The sequence below is a fragment of the Oryzias latipes genome, chromosome 16, assembly GCF_053564925.1.
Source record: "Oryzias latipes strain Hd-rR chromosome 16, Olatipes_Hd-rR_3.1".
NCBI classification, from domain to species: Eukaryota; Metazoa; Chordata; class Actinopteri; order Beloniformes; family Adrianichthyidae; genus Oryzias; species Oryzias latipes.
In genome coordinates, this window is record NC_136252.1 from 13970326 (window position 1) to 13989417 (window position 19092).

The 19092-nt window shown below is 40.1% G+C and overlaps 1 protein-coding gene across 2 annotated transcripts in view; it reads left to right on the forward strand.

Annotated features, from left to right (window-relative positions):
* The window catches only part of cdkal1 (CDK5 regulatory subunit associated protein 1-like 1), a 252726-nt gene that overhangs the window by 88485 nt on the left and 145149 nt on the right, over positions 1-19092 (forward strand). For both annotated transcript variants that reach the window (XM_023963817.2, XM_023963818.2), the window contains exon 8: positions 17732-17835. In XM_023963817.2, coding sequence (XP_023819585.1) covers positions 17732-17835 — 104 coding nt within the window. The remainder of the gene's footprint in view (positions 1-17731; positions 17836-19092) is intronic.

Genomic DNA, 19092 nt, shown 5'->3' on the forward strand with positions numbered 1-19092 from the left:
AAACCCCTTCTGCTTGTCTAGTTGGCTTCCACAGCATCTGTCTTTTTTGATAATTTGAAACATGTAATTTCTCCATCTCTTTGGATTTGTTTATTGACTCTTTTCCAGTGTAGCTGTAAAGCAGTTTAACAATAAACAGTTTTCAACAAAAACTGGAGGCATATTTACATAAAAAGTTGTTTCTATCACTTTGTGATACTAAATTTGGTATTGAATTTACCAGATTCAAACATGACAGTAATATAACATTTAATTGGTGAAAAGATAATGTAGTTAATGAGAAATAAGCTTAAGCATGAATTAATCAGTATAATAAATGGGTTTGCATTTTTTATATTAATTTACGTGGATCTTAAAATTAAAAAAATTAAAAGAAACAATGCTCTTCTAATTAGCACTGGTTATACTACCTTTACGAATGTTGCAAATAATCTGGGCGTAAAAGTTTTATTCTGAGCCAAGTAAAAGCCAAAACACTATATATGGACACACTTTTAAAACCTTTAAGACATTTTTGGTTGGAGCCAGTAATAACCTTAACTTTCATTTTCCTCAGTAAATCCATTTCCTTTCAAATTAGTCTGTACACAGTGTGGCAATGACAGATAACCGCGTTTTATTACCCCTTCATTTTATTAATGCCGCTCCTCCAAACACCCTGGTGCTGTCTCTCACCTGGTAAATTCAATTTTGTGTGTTCAAATTGATTCACAATATTAGTTTCATTAAGTCACTTATTAATTTCATTTGCACCTATTAAATTCAAATTAGATTGGCTTTCACCAAGGTAATTTTACCCCATCAGAAAATAACCTTGTCCAGCTGTGCCATCCGTAGCCTCCGGCTTTCTGTTAAGGGGACGTTCTGAGCTTTTCTTTAGGACTATTAGCGCGGTTACTTGAAGTCAAAACACAGCGACTGAAGCTATAAAGCAGTTTGATTGTTTTAATGTTTCTAGTGGTCATATAGAACTACAGTTATGCTTTATTTGCCATATTTGTTCTTCCCAGTAAAGCCCACTACATTAAATATTTGACTGATGTTTTTTAAACTCTTTGAGATATAGATAGTATTAATTATGATACATTGTGTGATCTGGTATGTTTTTGCTTACAACAATGTTAGATCAAATATTAATGAGTGTTTAGGGGGGAAAAAAGCACCTTATTTACCTACTGTCTCAAATTTGAGCCACACATTTGTAACATGGTGTAAGTGCACTATAAATAAATATCAACACGTCTCAATTCTTTTAATACAGCAAGTAGTCTAAAAAAACAATAGATGAGTTATTCTCACCATAGATTTTTGAGAACTAGCTAAACTGATGGAAGCAGCCATTTTCGAAATGAGCAGGAAAAGCTCTTCTCCTGCCCCTAGTGGAATGATGATGAACTACAGCGCAAAAAAACACTTATAAGAGATAGGGGTCCCAGAAATGCATGTATTAAATATGATGAGATGTTTGTATGTTGTTGGGGTTAAAGATTTGATCTTATTTTTCATTCACTGATATAAATGGTGTTTTTGTTTCTTTGAATGTAAAATCAGACCGTTAGGTTGGGATTTTGACAAAAATGTAGAAATAGAATCCAGGTTTGTCCTTCCTCATATTTCCAGCCTGGCACAAGTTTTTTCATGTCTGTTCATCTGTGGAAAAAGGAAGGCTGAAATTTAGGAGCATTGATGTGAGAAAAAAAGGCTGTATTCTAACTGCTTTGCAAAAAAAATTTGTTTATAAAAGCTGCAAACTATTATTTTCTCTAAACTGCGGTACACACACATCTTAATTGTGCTGTTATTAATATGCCTATTCTGTCTTTTGACACTGTTGGGTAAATGTTTTATTTTGTTACATTATGCACATTATCTTTTAAAAACCTCCACTTCTAGACTTAGAAATGTAAAAAAAAAGGGAAGGAAAAGAAAGTTGGCACTTTCTGAATAGAAGCAAAAAATGCAAGAATTAAATCTTTTTTATGACAGAAAATGAAATTTTATGTTCTTTGAGGTGGAGGCTCATCTTCTGAGAGTATAGTGGATAACCTTACAGCACAAACATTTTTCTCTGACTTATTTAGTAGCTTCACTTTTATTTCTCATTTTTAATTCATTTATTTTCTTTTACTTCTGACACCAACCCCAACTGCAGTTTTGGCACAAAGAGTTGAGCTTTGCCATAAAGCCACTTGAAATGTTTCAACATGTCCTTGTTCCTTGACGTCTCCCACTGCCAAATACTTGACCTATACAAGTTGTCTCTTCGCAGAGGTGCAGAGGACAGAGCCTGCGTAAAGTAGTGTCTGTGCACTATAATGCATTACACATTTGGAGGACATCTTTTTAGCCGAGAGGCCTTCATTGTCTTAGCTGGATGTTTCCGGTGTTTTGTATGCAGTTCTCTGAGTTTTTACTCTACAGACAGATTTTTTGAATTTTCGATTGTTTAAGGTTAGAGCTGTTAGTGAGGAACTTCAGGTAGGATTCAGTGGCTCTTAGATAAGCTCAAAGGTCAAAAAATGTGACATGATATAGAAATAGTTTTGGTTTATTTGTTGATCTTTCTGTACATTAAATTTTATGAATTTGGGAATTTATGAATTCTTTTAAATTAAATCTGCTACTTTCTTCAAGCAGCTGCACCCAGCGTTAAATTGAAACCTCTAAGCTAGCAAAATTAACAAAAGAACAAACGTATCTGGCAGATTTTGCAAAATATGGATTTTTTTGGGACAGTTGTTCCCACACATCATACTAATAATACTTATACCATGGTGCGGGTAAATATTCGATTCTGATTGGCTGCTGGGTGTGTGTGACGGTGTGGCACCGTCAGATGACGAGGGGGACCACACTGTGTTTTATTGTTTGTTTGTGTATTTGTTATTTATTGTTATTTATGATTTCCACCTGTGGTGCCGCCTGGCTGGGTATTGAGAGCAACGCCCCGTGGGTGTGGCATCCCACTTAAAGGTGAGCATTGCAGGTGGCGAAAAGAGGAGTGACAGAGTGTGCTGCGTGCTGCATGGCCCTGCGTGTAGCAACTGTTTATGAAATAAACACAGAACCTCCTCACCTTGGCTCCTCTGCATCCTTTCCCGGCGGGACCCCGTCACATATGGTGTCAGAAGTGGGATCGCAGAGGGGCCACAAAAAGGTGAGGACGCAGCGGCGTGGTGGGGACAACGATTCCCCGGCAGCTCAGCGCCTCCTCAGAGCAGTCCATCCTCTAAGGAAGAGGGGGTGGATCCGGGTGGCCTTGGCGGTGCTTCAGGCCTGGCCAGGGGCCCGGAAAGAACTACGGCGTCCAACTCGGCGCCCATGGCGAGCGGCGGACCACGCGGACAGCAGGGGCGGACCGCCGGAGCGCGAAGACGGCCGGAGGCGGGACGGGCATACCGCCCGGTTCCACTGCCGCGGATGCGGGCGTTGGAGGCCTGCACGGAGCGGGACAAGGGGCGGACCGACGTCTACCGGGCCGTCAGGGGAGTGCTCCGGGAGAGGCGCATCATCTCGCCTGTAACCTGCTGTCGGCGGCTCCGATCGGCGGAGGTACCATCCGGAAGGGGACCAGCGGGGGCGTGTTGCCGTTTGAAGGGCCTTTGCCGGGGCTGGGACCGACCGGAGCGGCACCGAGGAGCAGATCGGAGGGGTCGCCGTCGTGGAGCAGCAGTCCATGCAACCAACCGACGCGACGCGAGGACGTGTTTCTGGCGGATCGGCGTGGGGAATGCACGGCGGCGGACTGCTGAGGGGATTGCCGCACATCGTCAATCCCTCAGAGGAGGGGGATGGTGTGACGGTGTGGCACCGTCAGATGACGAGGGGGACCACACTGTGTTTTATTGTTTGTTTGTGTATTTGTTATTTATTGTTATTTATGATTTCCACCTGTGGTGCCGCCTGGCTGGGTATTGAGAGCAACGCCCCGTGGGTGTGGCATCCCACTTAAAGGTGAGCACTGCAGGTGGCGAAAAGAGGAGTGACAGAGTGTGCTGCGTGCTGCATGGCCCTGCGTGTAGCAACTGTTTATGAAATAAACACAGAACCTCCTCACCTTGGCTCCTCTGCATCCTTTCCCGGCGGGACCCCGTCACAGTGTGCTTTAAAAAGTGATATACCACAGGATAACCGCATGGGGGAAAAAAAAGTTCCAGTTACCTAGCTTAAATGTTTTGTATCACTGCGCCGGCTTCTTTAAAACAACCTTTTGATTCATCATTTGGACAAAAACAAGCGGTAAGAGGTGAACTTTCTCTCTGAACTGATGCTTTATTTAACCCATGGGAAAGATCAGCATATATATATATATATCACTTTATATCGCCAAATCTTGACTGCAGCGGTGGTCCGGCGCGACGCTGACTATTTGTTACGTGGTGCGGCGCGCACGTAACAAATAGTCCCCTTTTTGTGAGAAAATTGATCCAAATTGGAAAAAAACAAGAATTAAAGACTAAAAACTCGTTAATATTTTTTCTTTTGTAAGTGACCATGGTATAAGCGGGTTAATGGCCGACGAAGTATGCATTATCACTTTTTAATGCACTTCACGGAAGCAACGGTTCAGGCTTCCACAACGTGCCTTAAAAAGTGATAATGCATACTTCGTCGGCCATTAACCCGCTTATACCATGGTCCGGGTAAAATACTCAATTCTGATTGGCTGCTGGGTGTGGATTAAAAAGTGATAATGCACACCTAAAAATAAGTTTCGGTCCCATGTCTTCAATGCTCTATGTCACTGCGCTGGCTTCTATAAAACAAACTTTAGCTTCATCATCTGGAGAAAAACAAGCACTATTAGGTGAACTTCCTCTCTGAACTGATGCTTTATTTAACTCGTTGTGACGACTAGCATTTATATCGCTTTCCTTTGCCGCTGCAATCGAGGTCAGTTCAGACAGTTCAGGCTTCCACGGCTTGCGATAATTTCTGATAATGCAAACTTCGTCGGCCGTTAACCCTTTCGTAATATTCAGCAACTGGCCGTCTAATGTCACGAGGTGACAATGTGCTTATAAAGTTGTTCAAAAGGTGGATTCACGTTTATAATTATATTTTGAAAACATCAGTATTAGTGATTTTTTTCTTTTTGTATTTATCTGTTGCATCTTAAAAGTCTGATGAGGCTGATGTTGGCATCTGATCTTTGAGCCTCCACTTAGAGACAGTAATGGGTTAAGACAAAATCCATATCACATATTAATGGTTCCTACACTAAATCTCGTGTGAAAATATAGTTTAAAGCAGCTGCAGATATTTTACAAAGGATGAAGATGATCTTTACCCTCAAAAGTAAAAGGAAAGTGGAGGCTAAAGAAAAATCAGATGCCCACTTCAGCCTCGTACAGGCTGGTCCATGAAAATATTCTCTGACATTGAACCGGTCCATGGCCGAAGAAAATTGGGCGCACTGGTGTAAACAATAAACAAGAATAGCATTTTATAAACATTTTTATTGTAAATTTAAAATATGGTAACCCCATCATATTATTTATTTTCTTACTTTTTAAGTATTTCATTACTTTCTTGAATTTTCATTAGGTTCATCCTTCAACTTCTTATCCCTTTTCTACATTTTTTCCTTGTTTATCGCAGAGGTTACGTTCCATAAATAACCCGCTATAGTTGATACCGGCTAAGTAGGATTACAGATGTTTAAGGCCCACACACTTTCTACACTATTCTGAGACACAAGCGTTCCCCCTTTGTTTTCTTCTCATTTTAGTTAAAACCTTCATAGGAAAATAAGTCCAGTATTAAATAATGACAACAAAGATCTGGTTACAATGAAGATTTATACAACTCTCTCAAGCTGTATGTGCCGTATTTCTGTACAGAAGACATGGCCTGAAGAGACGGATTGACAAGATCAAAAGCCAATCAGGACTCCGAACACAATGAAAAAAAAAACGTGCAGAGTTGATATGAAAACATCTGCAAAACAGTGAGACTCCAAAAGGTGAACCGTGATATAGAGAGGGAACACTGTTTTCCATACATTATAATGTTAGTGAGCACTGTGACAGTGAAAGATTCAAAGGTCTGATAAGTATGTACAGAAATGCAGCTCTTTAGTTAATGTGATTGACACATTAATAAAACATTGTTTTACATATGTGTATAGGCATTTTGTCAATAAAGTTGACTGAAAGTGGAATTTTTAAAGGTAAAACAAAAATAATTATTTAGAATATATACCTTTAATTTTTAATATTTTAGTATCATTTATTAGCAAGTTAGTCTATCAGATTTTGGCAGAATGCGTTCTCCAACAAAGAGATGCAGGCTTTCCAAATCAAGTCTCTGGTCACACACCTACTTGGGTAATATTGTTGGAAGCATGGTTGCCCCACATACACACAATCTCCTTTGATTTTTTTTTTTTTTCACTTTAGCGCACGTACAAACACAGTTCACAGAAGAATTCTCATTTTCGTTCTCTGTTTCTTTGCTGACACACAAATGATTATATGCAGACACACTCTGACTTTCCCTCAGTCTGCCTTTGTCCCACACATTTACACAACCGCACTCACAGTCATGTACCACCGAGGCCTTCCCCGCTGTTTATCAAACCAATGTATGGGTAGTTTTCAGCTCCAGTGGTCTGAACATTTTATTCCATTTCCCTCTTTCCCACTGCTTAACACACAAACACACAAATATGTGCCCAGGCCTTGCACACACAATGCCTACTCAGTGTTCTCTGCACGCACTCGCCAAAAGAGACTCTGATCCCTGCAGCACATCCAAAAGATTGATGTTTTTCCTTGGAAGAAATAAGATTTTGTGTCATTACAAGGTATTGCACTACAGAACCCCAGAGTAACTGAATTAGTCCCAGCCTGTCCCAGGCATGCAGGTCACACACACACACACACACCCTCGAAGACACACACTCTCTGATCATCTAACTTACAATTTCCAGAATCAGGTTACTCCCACGGTTTGCCCCAGGTATAATTGATAAAACACAAATGTCACTCCAGAGAAGAAGCATTTGACATGTATTCATTTTTCTCTGTTAATTGGTAAATATACATTCATAAACTATGAAGTTCCTACAATTATCTTTTATTTTAAAATTTGGGGCATTATTATTGGGATTTCTGCATCTATACACTGCAATTGATTAGTAAAAGGTTTTGTGAAACATATTTTTTTCACATTTCACTCCGATCCATAAACCATGTGACATCTAAACATGTCTAAGTATTAATTAAATAAAACTTGTTTTTCTTAGATTCAATTCAATAAATAGTTTGGATTTTTTTTTAACTCCCCTATTTGGATGTTCCATGTTTTTTGGGCATCATTAAAATGCTTATTTAAATTTGATGCAGATGAACTTGCTTTGGCAGAAAGTTTAGAAGTTATCTATATGTAGTTGTCATTTCTTCTATTGGGTTTTCCTAGAGTTTTAACAGGTGAACAGTTAAACAAAATATAAAAGTTGACTTTTGGCAAAGTGAAAACAGTCTTAAAGTAGACGTCTGTGCTTGGCTAAAATTTGTTTTTTATTGCTAGCCTTGTTACTTACAACACACGAACTATGCTAACAGTGTCACATAGTCTGAAAAAATGAAAAAAGCTCTATCCTTTAAACACAATGACGTCTGACCTGCAATTAACTCAATGTAAAAAAATAATAGCTGACATGATTTTAAAAACATGTATTTTCTGCACTATAAGGCGCACTTAAAAGCCCTAATCTTTATCAAAAAAAACAACAGTGCGTCTTATAATCCAGACCACCTTACATATATATGGATTCATTCTGGTTGTGTTTACTGATATTAAAGCGGTTTTGAGAGGCACACTGAGCTTTATTAAAATGTCCATTTTTTTGTTTTTGTTTCTACAACTTGCAAACTCTGTTACTAACATGTTTCAGTATCAGACTATGGTTTTTTGTGTTACTGACATGGTTGGGAGTTGGCATAGTCACAGTAATGTTTGTTTTAGTGGTATCCGTGGGTTTTTTATGTGTTGCAAACAAGGTTAGGACTTGCAGAGAATGTGAATACGCTAACATGGCTAACGCTTCTAAAGAGCTACTGCGAATGCTCTGACTGATGGCCTTATCTCTTTCAAGGATTCAAAAAGGATTTATCGTCTTATGTACAGTAAGGAAACAGGTTTCCCTGTACTATGAGATGCTTACTTTGTTGTTTGCTCTGAATGTCATTAGGTTTTAGGCTGAATAAAAAGATAGATTAGGATATTTACAGGATATCTGAAACATTCATACCAAAATAAAGTTTAACCATGAAGTAAATGACTAAACCTATATACAAATCAGCTGTTGTGCACCCTCAGCTGAGAATGACTGTGCCAAAGAGACTTTTGTGAGCTAAACAGTGTGATACACTTGGATGTTGTTGAATATTAAGGTGTAAGAACACTAATAATAATCAAAGAGTATGTGCAAAGATGTGCAGTGAGTGGTAGTCCTGCACTTCACACTCCTGGATCTTCGTCCCGAGGGGAGGAGAGGGAACAGACCTCGATGTGGGTGGGTGTGGTCCTCGATGATGGAGGCAGCTCTCCTGTGGACCCTGCGCTTGTAGATGCTCTGCAGCGAGGGCAAAGGAGTCCTGGTGATCTTGGATGCAGTCTTCAGCACTCTCTGCAGGCGTTTGCGGTCCATGGCGGTAGAGCTGCCGTACCACACTGTTAGGATGAACTCAACAACGCAGCTGTAGAAGCTGCTGAGGATCTTCCACAGGAAGTACAGCCATTGATGAGCTTTCTTCTCCAGCTGGGTGGTGTTAAGGTTCCAGGTGAGGTCCTGGTTTAAAGCTGCTCACCCTCTCCACCTCCAGACCCCGGAGAAGCAGCAGCTGATGAGGGTTCCTCTCCTTCCTAACGTCCACTATCATCTTCTGTCATGTCTGTGTTGAGGGTGAGGTTGTCATCCTTACACCATGTCACCAGAATGGCCACCTCCCTCCAGTATGCTGCCTCGTCCCCCGCCAGTGATCCGTCCTATCATGGAGGCGTCTTCTGCAAACATCTGACGACCGAAGGATCTCTGATCCTTTTGTCTCACTTAATGTGACACTTATTGTGCCTTTGCCACCATTAGTCCAGAATGGATATAAATAAACAGCAAAAAGTTTAAAAAAATAACTAGTGATAAACGTTTTTTTAAGTTGGAAAAGTCGTACTTTATGGATTAGGGCTTATTTGAATGAGTCCAGACTCATAACGGAAAAAGCTAAGCCATTATCAAAGAGATCTATCCCAAAATCCACATTACAGTTAAACATTTATAAGTTAGGTTTTTATCTGGATCTTTGGTGTGCACTTTAACCAAACACAGAATTTGCTTTGGATTTAACTGCTGAGCTTTTTCTGAATTACAAATCACCTTCTATTCATGACCGCTAATAAGTCTTTCCTGCACTGTGTCATCTTTCTTTGTTTGTTGACTCTGTTGTTGTGCCACCTCCACTTTGACTTTGAGATGACACTTACAGCGAACTTAAAGACTGCAGGCATTGTTCTGTCTATTAATAAGAGTAATTCCAATATTGTTTGTTCCTATGCCCACTTCACCCACTCCACAGTCTCAACAGTGACAGTGAAGAATAATCTTGCATTAGAGGTTGCGCTGTTCGACTTCCTGCTCAGCCTAAGCTTTGTTTCCATAATTACATTTTAAGCTGGCACAATGAAGGCCCCCCCGAACACACTGGTGCTTGTATTCCAATGCACTAAAGACTTAATTTGTTTATTCATAGAACATCTCATTTAATTAATGTGTAGTCACTAACTTCTTATCATACAGAAAAATTACTTTTGACCAACGTACTCCCAGTGTGTTTCTTTAAAATGCTGCATGCTAAGCCTCTGCAAAGTAACTTTATTCTGTATATATGTGTGTGTGAGAGATTTACAGATGTACAGAGAAACCTCCGAGTTTTCCTTTGTTTCGTTTAAAGGCTTCTTCGACACCACACTCTTTGGATTTATAATTAATGTACATACTCACACACTCTAGGGAGGCAGCCTTTTTCATAGTAACACATTAATGAATTACCCCGTTGTCAGGTACAGCACCCACTTCTTTGGTTTAATTAACGAGCAGGAAATTGATTGGACTGAGTAGAAACACAAGGAAGAGGAAATCCAGAGGCTGATGAGGAGGTGGAAGATTCAGCTGTCTTTGCGGCACTTCGGCATATTTTCTATCTTGATAGGTTTGAAACGTTCATGACTTGTACTATTAAGGTGAGGCTTACGCCTGATTTACATTGATCCACCCGCGGTGCATCTCCCCTGCATTGCGTCAGTCCGTCCCCCCTGGCCCCTGGCTCCTGGAGGAGTGGTTTGTTCTGCCACCCTCGTGCCAAGAAATTGAAACAAAAGACCTACCTAACGACAACCTCCAAACCTTTGGATGTCGGGCCCCATGGCCTCTCCTTCCTCGGCAAGTCCTTGTAAAATTCATATTTTGTGGCATAAATTATGTTTTTGTACTTTCAAAAGTAAGCTATCACCATCCATGGCGAAAATGGACGACAGTGTAATCCGCAGTTGCGTGGGCACGTCACCTCAAATATAAAATTAACTTTTATTTTGAAAGTACTGCAGAGGTTTTGATTTTGAAACCAGAACCTGCTTCCTGTTTTTCTGGCTTTTGGTTCGCAAAACGGATGCTTGGACTGGAAATAAAACTCCTGCGTAAAGCTTACATTGCGGAGGGACAGATGTGAGACATGACAGAGGCGATGTAAACAGTCCAGCTGATTAATGAACATTCTATTGTTTTGTGTCAGCATAACGTAACGGAAACGCATCACAAACGCATCACAGACAGACCAGTAGAAGACAGGAATTAGTTACAACTGCCCTTATGGGATAAGGCTACAGGCTATCTGTGGGTGAAAAATGGGCAAACCTTTGTGGGACACGCTGGAGGCCCAAACAAAATATCAAGGTCGTAGACCACTTGGTGAATTTTTGAGTGAAAATGTTCATGCACCTTTTTCTACGGCCATGCTGTGTGCGCTGGGTCGCAGTAAACACTGAGACAGCACATGAGGGTAAGTAAGGATGAAGTAGGTCAGACGCTGGCACATCGGACATGTTTTTCTTTAATCCTGCACATTGCCCAAAGGGCCCGTTAGTGCTGTTTAAGTGATAAGTGTGTGCTAGTGATGGGTCTGGCAACACCGACGCGTCGGCTCACGAGTCCAACTCATGAAGTGAAACCCGGTGTCGGTTCAAGAGAAGTCACGTGACCGATACAGCCACTGTGTCGGTGTGTTTTTGATTTTTTTAAATGGTTTATTTCAAGCATTAAAGTAAGAATAATGCACAAAATCAATAAAAATATCAGTTATACATTCATACAATGACGTATCAAACTTAGGATAATTAGACATTAAATTAAATATTGCTTGAAAGGGAGTGGAAGGAAGGGAACTTATATAATCCCACCCCTGTTCTACCGTAACCATTTTATCACATGATTTATCATTATCCGGTTCTTCACTTTTATCAGACAGAATTAAGAATCCTTAAGTATCAATAAAGCACATGACAAAGATGAACTACTTAATTACTATGTAAAAATAGACATAACTATTTTAGAAATCAACATGGCAAATGCAGATCAGTGATCTAAAATATATGCGTGTGTCACAGATGAGCCAAACAAGGAAGCCGTGTTGCCAGATTAAGCGGTTTTCCACCCAATTGGGTGGATTTGATTTTGATTTTATGGCAAATATTTGATTTGGGCTGTTTTCACGTCAATTTGGCGGGTTTTAGTTAGTTTTATTATGAGTCTCTAAGCCAGGGGTGTCAAACTGTGAGGGTGTGGGTACCGGATGTTCTCGGGTTGCCGGATGTTCTCGGGGTCCTTCAGGGTCCTACCAATGAGTTATATCACTAGAGGAGACATCACGTGGTTCCTCATGGGAGGAGAGCACCGCCATCTTGGTGAGGTCAAGTTTTGAAGACCAAACCACTTTTTATAACTTTTAACAGAAATACAAACTTCACGAGTACCCCTAACTTAACTAGTATTAGACTATTTAGATTTTTTCTATGTTCCTTTATTTTATTTTACTTATGTTTTTATTTATTTGTGTTATGTTCATTGTTTCTTTTTCCCCCTCTATTCTTTATTTTTTGTATGTTAATATGTTATGTTTGGCAATGGTGACTGATCTTCGAAGCAATATTCATTACATTGTTATTGTTCGTTGTTAACGTTAATGTCATTGTTAATGCATGATACCGCAAGTGTCAATAAAGTTTTAAAAAAAATTTAGCTACGTCAACTCATTGGTCGTGGCAACTTACAGCCAATCAAATAGTGTGACGTCATCATTGGTCGAAGGACCCCGAGAACATCCGGCAACCCGAGAACATCCGGTACCCACAAGGGCCACATAATCATAGTGGTTGTCCTCAACGGGCCAGATATAACTTATACATGTAAATAAATGTAATGAAAAATAAACCTGACTACTCACTAATGTTAAATAACTCATTTATTTATTTATTATAACTTTTTAAAGTGATGATTACAGTTGCATAGAAAACATATGTTTGCTTGTTACTCTAGCATAAATCCTTTTACATTTGTTTTGTTAGGTTAGGTTACATGGACAGTGTTTAAGTCCTCATGTATAGTTGCCCAATCCGATATTTGAAGTCCAATTCCCCCTAGAAATGAATAAATACACAGCAATTTTTATTTTTTATTGTAGGAAATTAAAAACTTTTATAGCCTTGCGGGCCACATATAATGACATGGTGGGCCACATTTGGCCCGCTTTGCCTTGAGTTGTTCACTTTTATCAGACAGAATTAAGAATCCTTAAGTATCAATAAAGCACATGACAAAGACATGTGCTCTAAGCAATCTTTTTTTTTGAAGAGATTTTATTTTGAAAAATTACCGGATGTTTTTAGTTACATTACTGTCCCTTGGGTGCTAAATCAGTCCAGCGGGGAGTTTAACAGAGTTGGAGATATAACAATTATTGGTGCTTTGGATGCGCGCCCAGCTTTTAGCTGTTGAAAAATTCTCGCACTCATGCGCCCCCGTTTTCCCCGCCCACCTGTGTTTGACGTTTTCTTTTACTGAATCTTTCCTACAGGTGTTGAATGTGGTGTTTTAATTAGTTAATTTGTTAAATTATTCAATACTTTAAATAGGGTTTTTGGCTTTTTGTTTCTCCTGTTCCTCTTGGTTTCCACTTGATCCAGCAGAATACAATTCAATTTCAAACAGACTCTCATTTGAAATGAATTGTTATATGTTTTGGAGGTTAAATGTGGCATTTGTTCTGCAGAACTGTCAAACTAAAAATCACTTCCCCAATGCTGGGGCATTACAGAGCGAGACAGAAGAATGAGGAACTACAATGACAAGTTTCTTAACTTGGTTGCCTGCAATGACCTTTTTGGTCCAGCAGGAGTCAGTATTAAGTGACACAGTAGTGACACAGTATCAACACAGTTTGGGCAACGTGCCGAAACGATTCACGAGGCCTCATCTATCCATCACTAGTGTGTGCTTCTTGCATGCCCCTTGTACACTCATTGCGTTAGGAATTAGTAAATTAGACAATCAGAGTGTAGATTGTGTGGGCATCCTACAGACACTTACTTATCGACTGCACAAATCGTGCATGCGGCATTTGCCCTCAATCAATAAGTCTGTAGGTGTGCCATAAAGGGCACCGTATGTACAGCATCACTCTTACGCCATGTGTTTGCAATTTACTTTACATCCTGACAAATATTTCATGATTCACCTCCCACATGCACAACAATGGTACGTTGCATTTTTATTATCCGCCTTAAGGTGGCTGCACGAACCTTGGGGGAACTGCAAACTGCAAGCTGCTCCATTCTACGACCTTCCACACGTCTGGACAACCATACTAAGGCGTAAGCTGTTATTTTCTCATCCAACCCAACTGAAGTTGACAGAACTAGAAGACCAAAGTGTGTGTCAGGAAAACGACCCCCCCTTACGTCAGTCTGACTCCGCTGACTTGTAGTGGGTTCAATAGAAAAGTCGAAACTGCTAATGCATTGTTGCAATCCTCGACAAATGCTATGCAGCAGTTTGCTTACACAGGCATATAATTGATGCAAACGCACACACGCAGACACCCAAGCCACTGACTGTCTCTTGAGATTAATGTTGGTGTGATCCACTCAGCTGGGCCTGATCACATTAAGATGGATGGACCCCCTGGTGGTGTGTGTTTTGTGTGTGCACGCGTGCGCGAGTGTGTGTATTTGTGCGCATGCATGCACATGGGGTCCCATCTGTCTGTGTTTTCTCCACAGCAAGGTCCTGTGACCCAGCTACCATCTTTAGTGCCCTCAGCCAGGATAAGCAATACCCCAGGAGCGGGCAGGGGGTGGTGGGGGGGTTGGATAGATAGCCCGGTGTCTTTTTCTTCTCCAGTGTTTGATGATTTGTGACATTAGGGATGCTCCTGTCATTTTGGTTGTATTGCAAGGCGTATTTCAGAGATGGAGCTGCAGATAAATCAGTAGGAAAGGTATGGAGTTGAATAAAAGTGAAAATGAAAACTGGTTTGACTCCTTGTGTTTTGATTCTGTTATCTTTTTTTTCCGCCGCAAAAAAGAAGCGGTTCTGAGAAAATAAGATCACCAACTTTATTTTTTTTTTAAGTAATATTACTACTTCTGAGTCCTTCATTGTTTCACAATCATCTGTTTTTTTTTCCAGAGGCAGTTACCTCTTCAGATTTCTTTTTCTCTTTATACATGTCTTTTGACTGATCGCCTTCATAACAGTGTGTGTGTCGAAGCCGCTGCAGGTGGGGATGAGGGCCAGTGGTTTCTTTCACAGCTGTAGCTGGTTGTTAATCTGCCCCGCATCTTTTATCTGATGTAGTGAGTCGAGGCCCTTGACCATTGCGTGGAGCAGCTGGAGGAGCTTCACTGAAGTCGAGCTGCAGCGTCTTTGTGAACGCTTCAAATAAAAGTGTCTTTGTTTGCCGACCCGTACATGGTCGCCCGTCGTGCCTGCAGAGGAGCTGGAGTACGCCTTGGCCTCTGATGCTGCCCTTCAAACGGAGCTGCAACTATAAATTCACTTTTCAGTCTCTAGTGAAGTGTGAAGTTTTTAAATAGTGGACAAAACAAATCAACGCGTCCTCTTTTATTAGCTAAGTTATGTTCAAGGACGTCCAAACTCGAGTTGTGCAATCTCGAAACTCTTCATTAGACTTGGGGTTAACACGAAATTCGATTTTTTGTTGTGTTTCTGAACACAGCGGGGGAGTGGTGTGGCTCATCCACAGCTCTGGAACTTTCTCCTAACTTATTTATGTGTCTTGAATTTCCCAAACTTGTTATTATCTGGTTTTCAGGGATCTTTGGCTAGCATCTCTAGCAACCTCACAGTCTCACCCCTACCTAACTGTTGATGGACAGGCATCAAGAGGTAGAGCTTTTTAGTGTTTCTTAATGTAGTTGGAAGTGAAACTTAGGTTGTTTGACCAAATCCAAGAGGAAACTGTAGTCACATCACAGGGGAACTGTGGGTAAAGGGATATGGGGTTGGTGAGGTCGGAGCCAGAGAACAGTCAGGCTTCCTCCTGAGTGGAACCTGCTGTTAAACATGCAGCCTTATCAATACATAAAGACCAAATCTGCCAACTCTCAGCTGGTTGTGAGATCCCGAAACAGTTGGTTTCTTAGAAAATGATAAAATTCTTAGAAAAAGACAGCGTCTCTGCACAATGGCTTGCCGTAATGAAAAGTGGTCGATATTTGTGATGATATTTTGCTTTGCTGTTTTACTGAGAACTGTAAAAAAAAGACACCATTTATCTTTCTGAAACTGCTAAAAGCATACTGCACATTACATTAAATATAGGAATTATACCTTGTATGTACTTTCAGAGAAGTCATTTTCTCTAAAATGTCTTCCTGGGTTTGATCTGTTTTTAGTCTGTTATGTCTATTCTCTTTCTTAAAGAATTCTCTCATTGGTCCAAATTATGCAGCATAAAGCTGCCCATCAGCAGATGTCACATGACTAGGAATTTCTAGAAAATCAGGAGAACATTGTCAATCAATACACCTTTTAAGAATGATATGTGTGGCTCATACATCCATTTGTTAGTTTGTTAGTTTCCTGGAATAGTCTTAGTTCTCCCTCACAACAGCATATAGAGTGCATAAGCTACCTGACAGAGATTACAATACCATATATGTTTAACTCCTAAAGACCTGCGCTAATATTTGAGCTAGCCCTCTGCACACATAGACACATTAAAGTTGAGAAATAGCTATTCTTGTCAGATGCCAAACCTACAGAGACCACAGTGGAACCTCATTTAGGACTTTTAGTCCTAATTTGCCTGTTTGAAGCTTTTTTCATTTGTCTTTAGCTCTGTGGTTGTTGTCAATACTGCTTCATATGACATCACTGATGTCCCTCTTTAAAAAAACCAAATGGAAATGACAAATAGTTTCTAAAGTGGCTGTTGGATAACTGAGGATTCAAATGGTACCATCTCAATCAAAACCCATAGTCACCAATACAATACACAACACAGTGGTTTAACAATAAAATCACCCTGGTGGTTCCTTTGTGAACTGACCTGGCTCCAATTTTTATCGTTTTTTTCTTCTTGCAGAAATGACAATAAATTGACAGTATTCCAGCCTCACACCTCACTGATTTATAGTTCATAAACCCCTTTGAAACTAGTTTTAAATTAGAAGCTTATAAAAAAAATGTTTTTTTTACACCAGACTGAAATGAAAAGTACTTTGTTGATAGATGGTACTGTTGTATGAAATGGTGAGTTTTGAACAGACATTAGTCAACAGAAGTTAGCCAGAGCATCAATCTGCACTTAAAGACACCGTCACTCTGTATTTCTCTCTGCAGGCAACTGCTGGGATTTTAGGTCGGTCTGCATAGATGTTTGATTGGAAACATGGAGGAAAAGTTTCTTTTTACTCTATGAAAAATTGAAGTCTGAATAAAACATTGTATAGTTATTATTCCACAATGAGAGTAAGCGTTTTTATCCTTGTGCATCTGTCAGAATCTTATTTAGTTTTCCCGCAGGCAAGAAAACAACCAGAAGCTTAACAATGTGTTTCGTCTACCATTCAGTGGTAGTTTATTTACACAACAGCAAAAAAATACTTCTTACTTTCAGTCGGCTTCAACTCCATCATTATGGGCATTTGGTTGAAGAAAATGAAAAAAAAAGAAAAACTTGTACTTATTCCTGTTTTCTGCTTCGTTGTCTTGCTCCCTTCTTTCCACTGCGTGTTGGAATTATGCGTCTTTGCTTGTAGAAAACAAAAACATTGTTTTTGAATGCATTGCTTTTTGCTGCTCCTCTCTCTAAAAGCAGCTGTTGTGTCTGGAAGAAGCAGTTTAATAGAAGGAGCATTTTTGACTTTTTATTTTCTGATGCTTTTGTTTTAGCCAGACAGAGATCATTTTTTTTTCAACTTTTTCACAAAAGCTGTTTTTAGTTAATTCTGTATTGTTTTATAAATGATATGTGCTCAGTCAGAAATTCTGTAGAAACATTAGGCCAAAGCCAGACGGAACCTGATTTAATGCCTCCAAAAATGGAGAGGCTGGTGCATCTGTTTTTTTTTTTTTTTGTAGTTAGTAGACGAGTTTTTCGCATCTGTGCATCTTTTTTCTGATCTCCCCGTCTGTCTGCTCCTGCTGGTGTAGGTGTCTGAACGCGTGCACATACTGCAAGACTAAACATGCTCGAGGAGATCTGGCCAGCTATCCCATAGAGGAGCTTGTGAAGAGAGTGAGGCAGTCTTTTCAAGGTGAGTGCATCGCTTTTCTAATCCTCTTACAATATAGTGTTGATGGCTATGTCCCTTAAAACAAAAATAAACCGATATTTCAAACCTAAATCTGCTCAATGTGAATGTATGATCTAAATGGAGAGGTGAATATGAATTTCTGTGTTTTCATTCTGTGTAGTTTCAGTGTGTCCTATTAAGAGGGGAGGGTTTTAATAACACATGTTGATGTTTTTGTTCTTGTTTGGAGACTTCAGCCAATTGGCTCCAGTTTAGGCCAGAGGAACAGCTGTCGTGCCCCAGCATCTGTTCTTTAAAAGCGCACTCTCAGAATCCCCAACTGCACGGCAGGCCGCGCCTCTTTCACAGCCCCAAGCGGGTCAGTCAAGGGCAACTTTGCACTCTGATAACCAAAAGGGCCAGTGACCTTTTTTTAAAAAAAAAAGGGTTACTGTATCACCAGTTTTAGAACTTGTGCATTGAACAATAAACTGGGGGGAGTTAAATGCTTTAGCAGCATTTCCTCAGCATATGTTGTAGCAATGGACTCGAGCAGAAAAAATGGTTTCCGTAGCAATCCTCTTGAAGGGTTGAGTTTTAGAAAAGGATTGTGAACATCAGACATAATTGAGCTGGAGCTCTACTTTGTACTTTCATGATACTTAAAGTGTTCTCTAAATACATCAGTTTTAACCCACATTTACTGTAAAACTTAATTATTTATTTAAGTTTGGGAGTGGTGGGAAACATGATGACTTCCACCCTTTAGTGGCGGATGTGACCCCCAGCTTCCTGGTTAAAGTAAACCGGCTATAATGAGGTGTTTGTTAACCTCTTCAGGCTACATAATTCCTCCAACACTGCACTGAAGATTGCGCCGTTTGGCAGAGAGCAGTCTGGTCATTGTTGACATGAAGCATTAACCTCAGCTGTATTGTGGACAAAAAAGGCTCTGATGAGGCCCTCAACCAACCAATTTGGCATGAGGGAAAGCTGATAATGTAGAGGAATCCTTTTTTCTTATGGGTGTAGAGTTAATGCTTTAACCCTTTTAACACCACAGCTTAAGCTTTAGTGTTGACATTCGTTCCACTGCTGTAACTCTTCAACTGTTTAAAGCAATCAATGGAATTCCAGCAGATTCTGAAGCAGAGAAAGGCAGCCTTTGCTGATCTGCAACACTTTACATACAGTAGGGTGTTACATTACCAACTTAAATCAAATTGTGTCATTATGCTGCATTTAAAGTTAGAGATGTGTTTTGCATGTTGGTTCAAA